A 12,497-nucleotide genomic window follows, 5' to 3' on the forward strand; every position below is an offset into this window, starting at 1 on the left:
CCACATGCCCTTGAAGCGGGGGGAAAAGTCGTTCAGGCGATTTACAGACATGCTCAACCCAGTTATTGACGAGATAACGCCAGGAACACTTTGCGCACCTCCAGGGTTCATTTTAACGCAGAGGATAAATAAACAGGCGACGTTGACATTTCACGTCATCGACGGCGTCATATACAGCGCCATCAGAAATGTAAAAATCCCAAATTTCAACGCTCAAAGACACAGAGTTCATTGGTGCACGGGGTGCATTTTCTGTTGGCTGTGCAAGGTCGATACCGATCAATGTCCACGTCGTTTATCGAACTTCTAACTCCTGTGGAGGACTGGTGGTTCGCGCCTCTCCCATCGCCCCCACTGATGCCCCCCCCCCCTCCGCCCTCAATATGTGCAGATACTAAAGGATGTAGGGTGCGTAGGCATATATGACTATAACAAAAATATATTTTTGGACAATTGTTGGAAACATGTTGGATAAAAATTTTACCCCCACACTCGGCTGGGGTCTACTTTCTATAATTGTTTAATTCAGCCCTTCTGAAAGGCTCTCTTATCATTTATTTGACGGACACACGAAACGTCGGGTTTTTGTAATAGATAACAAGGTTTATTAAAAAAAGAGGTAAAATAAAGTAATTCATCCAATTTCATTTGTACCACTGATGTCCCTGAAATGAACCTACAAACGTCAAAGTAGTCAGAGTGGAACCTCGCCTGCGATGTGGGGAGCTGTGGTCGTCGCTGCTGATAAGGGGGTGATGGGGTTTCTCGTCGGCTCGGCTGTTTGATCGGCGCTGTTTGTTGACGTGAGTGGCACGTCTGCAGATCAGCGCGCGCTGACACCCGTGGGCATCGCGCCTGCCATCGAGCGCAGGTGACGTGCGATGAACAGGACCCACGTGTGCCCACACTCTGACGTCTCGGAAAAAGGTTTGCGGTATTTTGCCTTGGGGGGGGGGCGTCCATAAATGACGTCACGCGATTTTGGACGATTTTTACCCCCCCCCCCCTTGTCACACGGCGTCACAAAAAGTCAGACCCCCCCTCAAATATGACGTCATAAAAGCTCTGCCCCCCCAAAAAAATATAAAACATGCTTCAAATCGCTTTAAACTATTGTCATTTTAGTGCGTATTTAATGTGGCGCTGCACACTGATGTTGTAGGAGAAAACAATTATTAAAACGTCTAATTAAGTAGAACGTGTTGTCTATATTTATTTAAAGTTGCGCATTTTGATGTGACGTCACATTTCTCAAACCCTCCCTCCCCTCGTCACACATCGTCACAAATGTCTGACACCCCCCCACCCCCCTAGGTGCGTGACGTCATTTATGGACGGCCCCTTGGGATGGCAGCGTTGGTCGTGTTCGAGCGAACGCGTGACGGGTCGGGGCCAGGACACGCAGGAGACGATACCAGACCCGATGCGCACTGCTTCCTCCTGAATGGGAAACTGAAGCTAAACTGTTTCATTTATTTGTATTTGACCAAGTGAGGCACCCACTCTGAGCTGTGTGGCTCTTTGTCAGACTACAAGTGATAGCTCGACGAAGGGGCTTATCACGTGGACACTTATGTCAGCCAAATACTCGAAACGCGTGTGGAGGGTATAACTGAAAGTCCATGCGACCACGGGGAGAACATTAAACTCCAAATATACAGCAGGTGTCGGACAGGATCGAACCCACGACCTCCTGTATACCAGGCGAGGTAGTTAACATCTCGCCACCGTGTAAATGAAAGACAAGTGGCAGTAGTCCGATATTAACCATGCAACTGTAATGATGGACTGTGTAGTAAACCCACAGTGCCTCATTAGGGACCCAAAGAGATGCATTGAAGATAGTGGACATGCAACCCAAACTATGGACTATATAGTACACCACTGCAGTCTAGAAACAGCAAACGACACGAACTCTCTCTCCTGAAGCCTTCTCATCCTGGCTGGCAGACCTCAACGTCCGCATGTAGTTCCTGAACGTGCTGCCGTCACGCGCAAGAATACTAGAAGGGAAATAATAAAATAATAAAAATTCAACAATACAATTCTCACGACGTTTTGATCGCAACACAAAAAATAACGCCACTTTATTCAAATTTTCTTGCTGTGGTTTTCACACCTGATGATGATTGCTTGTGTTGCAATCGAAACGTCGTGAGAATTTGATTGTTTTAATATTATTTTATTATTTCCCTTCTACGTGACTTTACCGAAAGAACCAATAATATGAATCCCTGCAGTCACGAAAGCTTTAAATCGAAAAAGAATACTCTAGTTGCACATTTCTTTCCATGGCGAGGGGATAACACTGAGACAACCTCCTGGGCCCTGCAGGGCTGAGGCTCACGAAGGACCCCCACGTGCCTTGCACCGCCTGTGCCCCGTAGCACGCACACACACACAGCGGCGGCGCGCGTGCAGATGGCACGGAGACCCAGGAGATGCCCTCTTGGGGGCAGAGGCTGCCCTTTGTGGGGCACCGCACATACCGATGTCAGAAACGATCACGCCAACGCCACGACTTAATTTACGTGTAATTGTGCGCAGTTCGTTTCGGCCCTAAACTCATGTGTTGGCTTTTAGAGGCGGACAAATTAAAATGTAACAAAAAGCCACTTGAATCGATTCAAATTATTTTCATCCTCCCTCGCTAACCGCATAGCTGGGATTGAACCTAAATGTTCAGCAGAAGCTCGGCACAAACGCCGACAATGTGGTGTTGTGATGCGGCATCTGAAGGCGCGCATAGCTCCACCGCCCGTGCATGTTAACAACGCCGTTGTAACCAACAACAACAACAACACCAACAACAACAACACCAACAACAACAAAAAGTAGGCACGGACCTTTAGGGATCTTTCGCTCGCAGATTATTTTTTTGCATTAATGCCGCTCATTTGGTTACAATAACAAGGCTGTTAATGCAATTACGCATTCCTCACGCTCATCGTCACGGCAAAAAAGGCAACAAATGCCCAAAGTCTTCAGGCATCTCTCTGCTGCTCTCAGAGGGCCAGAGAACTGCACTCTGGCCCAGTGCCTCCCTATTAGGTGTAATTTACGGAGGTGTTTCCTTCGCGTTCGCAGCTGATTAATGGTGTTTAACCGGCCATTCTGGGGGTGCAACAAGACCCCGGTTACACCTAATCAAAGTCCGGAGAGCAAGTGGCTTTAGCCGGGACATCTGTTAGTGATTACTCGCGATGCCAACAACCCCACGCGCGCGCGCTGGACATTTCTAAACAGCGTCCCGTTCGTGTCTGCATCATAAAAGCCGAAATGAGCTTTGCATTTGCAGAATCCCCGTGGACATGTGGGGAGCTTTATTGTTATTGCACCTGGAAAATGGAAACATTCGAGACGGAGACGTGAAGATTTCCTGCCCAACAGGAGAATGTGGAAGACTTGTTTCGGCACTACATTATCGAATTAGAGATTCGAGAGTGAGAGTTTCTGGGGGAGTTGGAAGGTTGTGTGGACGTGAACCACGACGACACCCAGATGGTGCCGATTTTTGAGCCACTTCAAATCTACTTGGCAAACACGTGTCACTCGGCCCGCTCCTGGCATTGTCGCCCTGGGACGTTGTGTGTGAGCCCGCATTCCTCGGGCGCGATTCGCCGCCCGAACGGTCGATGGTTAATTGTGATGCCGCTGCAAGATGTGAAAATGTCAGAAATGCTGCCCCCGTTAACTACACACACCGCTATGCGGTTAGAGCGACGATCGTGCTCAGCGGGTGTCGGGATGGATGGATGGGAGAGATGGATGGGAGGAAGGGAGGGAGGAGAGGGAGGTAGGGAGGGAGGGAGGGGAGGGAGGGAGGGGAGGGTGAGAGGGGGGAGGGGAGGGAGGGAGGGGAGGGAGGGGAGGGGAGGGAGGCGGTACCTGTGAGGTCGAACGGGATGGGGTGGCAGGAGGGACGGGCCCCATCGCGGCCCCAGGGACACAAGTAGACCGCTCCGCCCTCCGTCACTCCGGGCTGGGACGTGTTGGCCCGCGGAGCCCCGATCAACATGCCAATGCTGGCCAAGCGCACAGACAGAACAAAGACAAAGATCCCCCGGTACAGCCTTTAACGTACCGATGGGGCAAGTGCTGTTCGCGAGCAGCAGCAGCTCATGTTAACGCCAGAGCGCCACACGCCTGATCGCCTTTATCTCCCCAATGTTGGTGCCTACACACCGCACGAGATACTCATTTAAGGCTTAGTCGACCTAGGGAAGACCCAGCACTGGTTCGTATATTCATCACTGATGTTAGCCGTGAGCGGGAATCGAAATTGTGTCGCTGGGTTCGTAGCACAGTGCGCTAACCACTGCGCCACCGCTCCCCGACGCGTACGCACACACCCACACATATGCACACGCGCAAGAGCCTTCCCGTAATGTTTGTGGTTATTTTAAGCATTAAAAAATGCAATCCCTTACTTTTGCTGCCAGAAGTCAAAGCGATTTGCTGCTGCTCGAACGAGCATCAAGGCGGTGCTCATCTCCTGTTGAGAGCGCCGAGCCAGTGATGGCCATTCCATATTCCTATGGCAGGGTGAAAGTGTATCCGTGTGACTCTCACTGTTGACAAGTGGCACTAATTGTATCGATCCTGGAGGGGATTGATGGGCTGAGTCAACCTCCAAGCAGCCTTCCGATGGCGAGCCGCTCGCTTTTCCGCTCGTCCCTACGGACCAGCGCGTCTCTGTAGCAGGTGACCGCTCCTTATCTTCCGTTAGAGTCGACCCATCTCCTAGCCACCGCAGCGCGCCCTGTAGTGGCTAGAAGATGTTAACTATCTCGCCTGGTACACAGGAGGTCGTGGGTTCAATCCCGACCCTAACGACGCCTGCTGTGTGTTTGGAGTCTGCGTGTTACTCTATCTCTCATCAGCATCATCACGGTGGCTAGGAGATGTTAACTACCTCGCCTGGTATACAGAAGGTCGTGGGTATGATCCCGACCCTGACGACGCCTGCTGTATGTTTGGAGTCTGCGTGTCTCTCTCTCTCATCAGCATCATCACAGTGGCTAGGAGATATTAACCACCTCGCCTGGTATACAGGAGGTCGTGGGTTCGATCCCGACCATGACGACGCCTGCTGTATATTTGGAGTTTGCGTGTCTCTCTATCTCTCATCAGCATCATCACGGTGGCTAGGAAATGTTAACTACCTCGCCTGGTATACAGGAGGTCGTGGGTTCGATCCCGACCCTGACTACGCCTGCTGTATATTTGGAGTCTGCGTGTATCTCTCTCATCAGCATCATCACGGTGGCTAGGAGATGTTAACTATCTCGTCTGGTGTACAGGAGGTCGTGGGTTCGATCCCGACCCTGACGACGCCTGCTGTGTGTTTGGAGTCTGCGTGTCTCTCTCTCTCATCAGCATCATCACGGTGGCTAGGAGATGTTAACTATCTCGCCTGGTACACAGGAGGTCGTGGGTTCGATCCCGACCCTGACGACGCCTGCTGTGTGTTTGGAGTCTGCGTGTCTCTCTCTCTCATCAGCATCATCACGGTGGCTAGGAGATGTTAACTATCTCGCCTGGTACACAGGAGGTCGTGGGTTCGATCCCGACCCTGACGACGCCTGCTGTGTGTTTGGAGTCTGCGTGTCTCTCATCATCATCATCATCACGGTGGCTAGGAGATTGTTAACTATCTCGCCTGGTACACAGGAGGTCGTGAGTTCGATCCCGACCCTGACGACGCCTGCTGTGTGTTTGGAGTCTGCGTGTCTCTTTCTCATCATCATCATCACGGTGGCTAGGAGATTTGTAACTACCTCGCCTGGTATACAGGAGGTCGCGGGTTCGATCCCGACCCTGACTACGCCTGCTGTGTGTTTGGAGTCTGCGTGTCTCTTTCTCATCATCATCATCACGGTGGCTAGGAGATTTTTAACTACCTCGCCTGGTATACAGGAGGTCGCGGGTTCGATCCCGACCCTGACGACGCCTGCTGTGTGTTTGGAGTCTGCGTGTCTCTTTCTCATCATCATCATCATCACGGTGGCTAGGAGATTTTTAACTACCTCGCCTGGTATACAGGAGGTCGCGGGTTCGATCCCGACCCTGACGACGCCTGCTGTATGTTTGGAGTCTGCGTGTCTCTCTCTCATCAGCATCATCACGGTGGCTCGGAGATGTTAACTACCTCGCCTGGTGTACAGGAAATCGTGGGTTCGATCCCGACCCTGACTACGCCTGCTGCTGTATATTCGGAATGTGTACATCTCTCTCCAGTTGATTTTTCTCTGGGCATTTCAGTGTTTTTCCTTCAACATTTCGAATCAACATCACGCGTTTACAGTATTTGGACTGCTGTACATTTCTACGTGATGATGAGCCACTTCGTTGGGCTACCATTTGTGGCCTGGTCGCTTCTGAAAAAGAACGTTATAGATCAGCGGGCCTGACTTGGTAAAAAATAAATAACAACAATAGTTTGGTTCATAAGATAACTCCAGCACAGCCTGGGAGGCGCCAATGGACTTGGGCGCTGCCCTACCAGCCTCTCTGAGCAGGATCACGCTTTTACTGAACTCGTTTCGTCCCTTCGGGTATAAATCACTCCTTAATGGCGAGTGTTCTTGCAGACAGCGCCTATACAAACTCTCTTTTTTTACAACCACCGCGGCGCATGAGTGGACCGGCAGCCCTCGTTGCCACTTGCGGTGGTGTCTGGACGCAGCCCGGGAAATGCCATTGGGGGGTCAGGCCTCCGTGTTTGTTGGTCGATAATAGGACACTCAGCAAATAGCCACTCCTCTCCTGATGTAATTGTCCTGCTGGGTTCTTCGTCTTCTTGGTTTTTTCGGTAAAGTCACGTAGATAGAAAAAATGAAAGTAAATTAAATTAAAAATTAAAAATAAAAACTACGACGTTTCGATCACAACATAAACGATCGTCATCAGGAGGAAAAAATGGGGGAAGGCCACCCAAGGCAAGCTGCGAAAGTTTTCAGTCAAAATATGGATTCTTCATCGTCCGTCCCTGCTGTGGTGACAGATCCAAGGGGGGCCCAACGGTAGCGTAGGTGTCCATCCATGGTGGTGCTGCGTAGTTCACGAGCAAGCTCCCAGCACGTGGAGCGAAACGTCGGACATCACGCCGAAAAACGCGTCGAAGAGGCACACTCCTCCGTTCGCTCATCCCACACAGGGCCGGAGTGAGATGTTGTAGGCCCCTGGGCTACAGACACTGTGAGGCCCCCAGGAATATTTTCAAAAGGAAAACAAAATTAAAGAAAAATAAAATGTCTTTTTACAAGGCTAACAACTGCAGCCCCTAAAGCCCATGCCTTAATCCGGCCCTGCTCACACAACGCGCTCTCTTACGCCACTTACTCGCTCAAAAATACAAGCGCCGCTCACGTGTACCATACGCTGTCCTGCCCAGAGTACGCGCGGTCATGAGCGCGACTGGCCCCTGTGCCCACACACGACGTCTCAGACGGCACGCGAGCGCGGCCTTGAGTCTTCAACCCCATCTTGAACCCCAGGGGCGCCGTTCCCGGTCAGAGCAGCGATGATGGAGTGCCATGTCAGGGCCCATACGCGGCTGCCTCCGCTACTTAGCACGACGCTTAAGTCCGAGGAAGGAGGCCGCTGGTGGGTGCAGGCCCTGCACGTCGTTGTGAACTCCACCGACAACCACAGCGGGAGCACGGGGGGGGGGGGGGTGGGAGCTGCAGGGTGGTGGAGCAGCGGTAACACCTGTGCCTCATAAGAAGAAGGACCTGGGTTATATACCCTGTGTGGAGTTGGTAAAAGTGATCTCCCTTGGTCTGCGTGGGTTTCCTCTGGGTCCCCATAGCTTAAACAACAATCAAACAACGTGGCGGGTACTGGGGAAAACATCCCACTGCTTAAAAAAAGTTCCTGCGAATTACTAAAATTGGGATCACACACAAGCAGCAACATCGCCCCCCGACTGCGCAAACTCCGGCAGGACCCTCCTGAAAACGAGTGGAGGCTGAATGAGGCTCTCCTGGGTGAACGAGCGTCAAAAAAAAGCAAGTGAAACTCCGTCTCCAATATTTGTAAATGTCTCTGTTCCGCCTGGACTGCACGCTCCTCTTAACTGCAGTCACTGCTATTCGCGTGCATTCAGACAGGTCAGAGAGTAAAATTTGCTTCAGCTGGAATTAGAGTTAGGGGTCGTCCATAAATTACGTCACGCGATTTTGGACGATTTTGACCCCCCCCCCCCCCTTCGTTACACGGCGTCACAAAAGGTCAGACCCCCCCTCAAATATGACGTCACAAAGCTCTGCCCCCCACCCAAATAAAACATGCTTCAAATCGCTTTAAACTATTGTCATTGTAATGCGTATTTAATGTGGCGCTGCACTCTGATGTTGTAGGAGAAAACAATTATTAAAAAGTCTATTTAATTAAGTAGAACGTGTTGTCTATATTTATTTAAAGTTGCGCATTTTGATGTGACGCCACATTTCTCACCCTCCCCCCTCGTCACACATCGTCACAAATGTCTGACCCCCCCCCCCTCCCTCCTAGGTGCATGACGTCATTTATGGACGGCCCCTTAACATTTTACACAATAAAAACGGACGTCTGCCGACGCGAACTAAGATCATGAACACTCCATGCGAAGTCCTCGCAGCGCTGTTCAAATACCTGTCGTGATCGAAGTCAACATCCTCGGAACAATGTGCGGAAAATACCCGTGAAGAGAATGGTCTTGCAATTTTAAGAATCTTGTAAAACATTTCCCAGCATATTTCCTCGATAGGGTTGTTGTTCTAGATTTGAAGTTTTTGTGACTGCAGGGATCCATACTTTTTGGTTCTTTCGGTAAAGCCACGTAGGTAGAAAATTAAATAAATTAAATCACGACGTTTCGATCGCAACACAAGCAATCATCATCAGGTGGGAAACCCACAGCAGCACTTCAGCAAAAAAGTTATTGCTGTGGTTTTCCCACCTAATGATTATTGCTTGTGTTGCGATCGAAACGTCGTGATTTAATTTAATTTATTTTATACCTACGTGACTTTACCGAAAGAACCAAAGAGTATGGGGTTGTTGTTGTTGCAGGAAAACAAAATAAAATTCACGATTTTGAACATGCGCGCGCATATGCCGCAAAGCATTTGCCCCGGGTGCGATCCGATGCAATGCCCGCAGGCAGCACTTGCACTTAACGAAGACGCCACGACAGGATTTGAACCGGCCGGAACAGTGGGGGTGGATGTCGTGACGGTGGCGTTGGCTGATTCATATTCCTTGGGAAAATCTCGCTTTGGGTTTTGATGCTCATCTGTGAACATCAGTAACTCACAATTTGCTACCTCGACAGCATTGGCTTTGTTTTATTTTGATGCAAATGATTCACTTCGTGCCGACTGCCAATGAGCGTGGATTTTTGTCCCTCCGCTGTTGAACATCGACGCGTCGTGCCGGGCCCGCGTTCTTGTTGTTGTCGCGATAAACCAAAAGTATGCAACAACAAAGAAACCCGATGCAAATTATGATTTAACATGGGCTTAAATCAGCATGCAATAGAGTTAAAAAGATCATGATTAATATTAATCTGTCAACTAAAGATCCATGAAATCAACCATCGACAGCGAGAGGTGCGCGCTTAACGCGCGTGCTCCGAAGAAGGGCCATTGCCCGAAACGTCGCCTACAACAAATTGTTCTTCTCACGGCCACAGTGTTATCGGCGATTTTGTTTGAGTCCGTAGCGACAGAACCCTGCGTGTGATCCTGTCACCCCAGTGGCTCGCACGTCGCGACGGGCCCGGACCAGCGCGATGTCAGCAGCGCCTCGGGGACACCCGCAGTGCCGCCTGTCGGTCCGCGATACATTCAACATCGGGACAGTCCTCAGGTTACGAACATAGCCAGTTGCGTTCGTAAGTCGAGGAAAGGCCTGACATCACGATGCGAGACGAACTCGGCTCTTCGGCGTTGATGCGAACTCGCCGGGACAACCCCCCCCCTCGCACCCCCCACACCCCCCATACACCCCACACCCTCCCACACACCCCCCCACACCCCCCACACACCCCCCCCCACACCCCCCTTCGCGCCCCCCACACACCCCCCACACCCCTCATACACCCCACACCCCCACACACCCCCCCCACCCCCCCCTCGCACCCCCCACACACCCCATACACCCCACACCCCCCACCCGCCCCCCCACACCCCCCTCACACCCCCCACACCCCCCCGCACACCCCCCGCACCCCCCACACCCCCATACACCCCCCTCACACACCCCCACACCCCCCCCTGCACCCCCCATACACCCCCCTCACACACCCCCCACACATCTCCACACCCCCCCCACACACCCCACCGAACCCCCTCGCATCCCCCACACCCCCCACCCTCCCCACACCCCACCCACCCCACGGCCTTCATAGGTGCTCGCTAACAGCACTTGCCCCAACAGTCTGTCACAGGCTATACGGGGGATCTTTGTCTGTGGTGGTGTCACGGCGGGGAGACTCAACGTGCTTGGGGAAAGGAGAGCGAGGGAGAGAGAAAGCCCCGGTGCGCTGTAGACGACGCGCATCTGGGGTGACGCGAAGTGGAAACTCTGTCGAGCTGAAGGCTTAATTCGCGTAATTGCGCTCATTTCCCTCGAAGCGACTTCGCAGAGCCCCGTCGCTCTGCGCAGAACGAAGCCGCCGCGCGTCCTGGACCAGAGCCCAGAGCGAGCGACTCTTTCAGCGGCGCGGGTCCGGGACGAAACGTCAAAAACCCCGCCGGCCAGATACGGACTCCAAGCGACAACCCCCGCTGCGTGCGACCGCAGCGACGGAGTCATAACGCAGACACACACACACACACGCACGTGGCGTGTGTGTGTGTGTGTATGTTGTGTAGTCATCAACCCGCCGCTGACCGGCGTGGTGAAGTATGGCCAAAGCAGCCACATGGCGCGGGGAAACCTTAATTAAATAGTGAATTCCCAAAGTCAATTAATTTCATTCTTGTAAACATGTAAATACGCGCAACGATAGCGAACATTTCGAATGCACACAACGGGCAACATTTTCACTCCGAACACTCCCAACTATAATCATCATCATCATCATTATTCAAGTTTATTGTCGATTGTAGTGGATGTCAATGCGGACATACTACACTTCTTTTTATTATTATTATTCTTTGGGTCTTTCGGTAAAGTCACGTAGATTGGTTCAAAGAAAATAACGAAAAACTACAACAAGCGATCGTTCACTTGTGTTGCGATCGAAACGTAGTTTTTTTGTTATTTTCTTTCAACCCATTTACGTGACTATACCGAAAGACCCAAAGAATATGAATTCCTGCGGTAAGGAAAGCTTCAAGTCAACGTCTCTTCTTCTCTAGTACGGCCGCTGTTGTCGATGCCGGACATCAACTACAAATCCAACATTCAGCCGGCCAAGCCCGGACGGCCGCGTCCATGAGCAGCGTGGTGGCACGACTGCTGCACGAGTGTAACATTCACTTCGCAACAACGAGCATCCGAGCGCTACCTTGCCGTGTAGCTAACGGCAACCCCACTGGTGTCACTGATGTTGCTTCGTCGCCTGTCGCTATCACGAGCCACTCGACAGAGTGAGAGCGCGGGCAGGGCCCCCTGGCTTTCATGACCCGGCTACTGAGACGATCTTCGTCGCGTCTTCATTCGAGACTCATTCTCTCCGGAGCCTTCCGGGAGAAGTCTCAGCCTGTCACTCGGGGGGGGGGGGGGGGAGTCAAGTGGGAAGGATTCGACTGCGCGTGGCCAGAGTTGACGATGAGTCGTGGTTTAGTGTTTGAAATTTGGCGTGGATTACGTACACGGGGCAGGTAACGAAATGCCACCGCGATAGGCTGCACCGCGCAAATCGAACGCAGCGTGCGTATCAAACTTTCTCGGACCGCTCAGGCCGATGCAAACATTCACCCCCCCCCCCCCCCCCCACCGCTGGTGACAAAACGCATTCACTTTCTCTCTCTAAAGAGCCGTAATACTAAATGAGTAATTTTACCGGGACATTAAAAAAGCATGTTTTTGTAACGCAGCTATAGCGTTTTTTAGGAAGGGCATTTAAATGTTAGGAGGGTGAGGATAATTGAATCATGGTAGTTCAGCTAACTTTTTTCTTAAATGAAATATCATACGTAAAATGTTAACCAATTCCCGAAACAAAATGCATAATAAACGTTGCCATTATTTGTGCGGATCAGCCTGCGTTTGTGTCGCAGTCCCACTCTCCCTCTCTCTCTGTGTGTGTTTCAGAGCGCGCGATGGGACTGGGTCCGCACGGTGTCTACGGAACAGCTGATCCACCGGCTGCGCGGCGCGTTTTCAAATCTCGCGAGCTGCAGCCCGCCGCCTCGCGATTTTTTGGGGTGAAGGGGGGAACGGAAGAAGCATTCCTACAGCTCAGGCGTAGTGCTGCAGTCTATAAGCGCGGTCTCCCGTTAGCACGGTTGGCTACGTACGGCGCGAAAGAAGTCCCACAGACGTGCAACGGCCCTCTCCCC

General features: G+C 51.7%; 1 protein-coding gene across 1 annotated transcript in view; it reads right to left on the reverse strand.

Annotated features, from left to right (window-relative positions):
• LOC133345827 (integrin alpha-8-like) overlaps positions 1-12,497 on the reverse strand; it is a 126,482-nt gene that overhangs the window by 113,107 nt on the left and 878 nt on the right. Inside the window, exon 2 of the mRNA XM_061556844.1 lies at positions 3,889-4,025. Within this exon, the coding sequence (XP_061412828.1) occupies positions 3,889-4,025 (137 nt within the window). The remainder of the gene's footprint in view (positions 1-3,888; positions 4,026-12,497) is intronic.

The sequence above is a fragment of the Lethenteron reissneri genome, chromosome 23 (assembly GCF_015708825.2).
Source record: "Lethenteron reissneri isolate LAM-NWPU_2019-01 chromosome 23, ASM1570882v1, whole genome shotgun sequence".
Classification (NCBI taxonomy): domain Eukaryota; kingdom Metazoa; phylum Chordata; class Hyperoartia; order Petromyzontiformes; family Petromyzontidae; genus Lethenteron; species Lethenteron reissneri.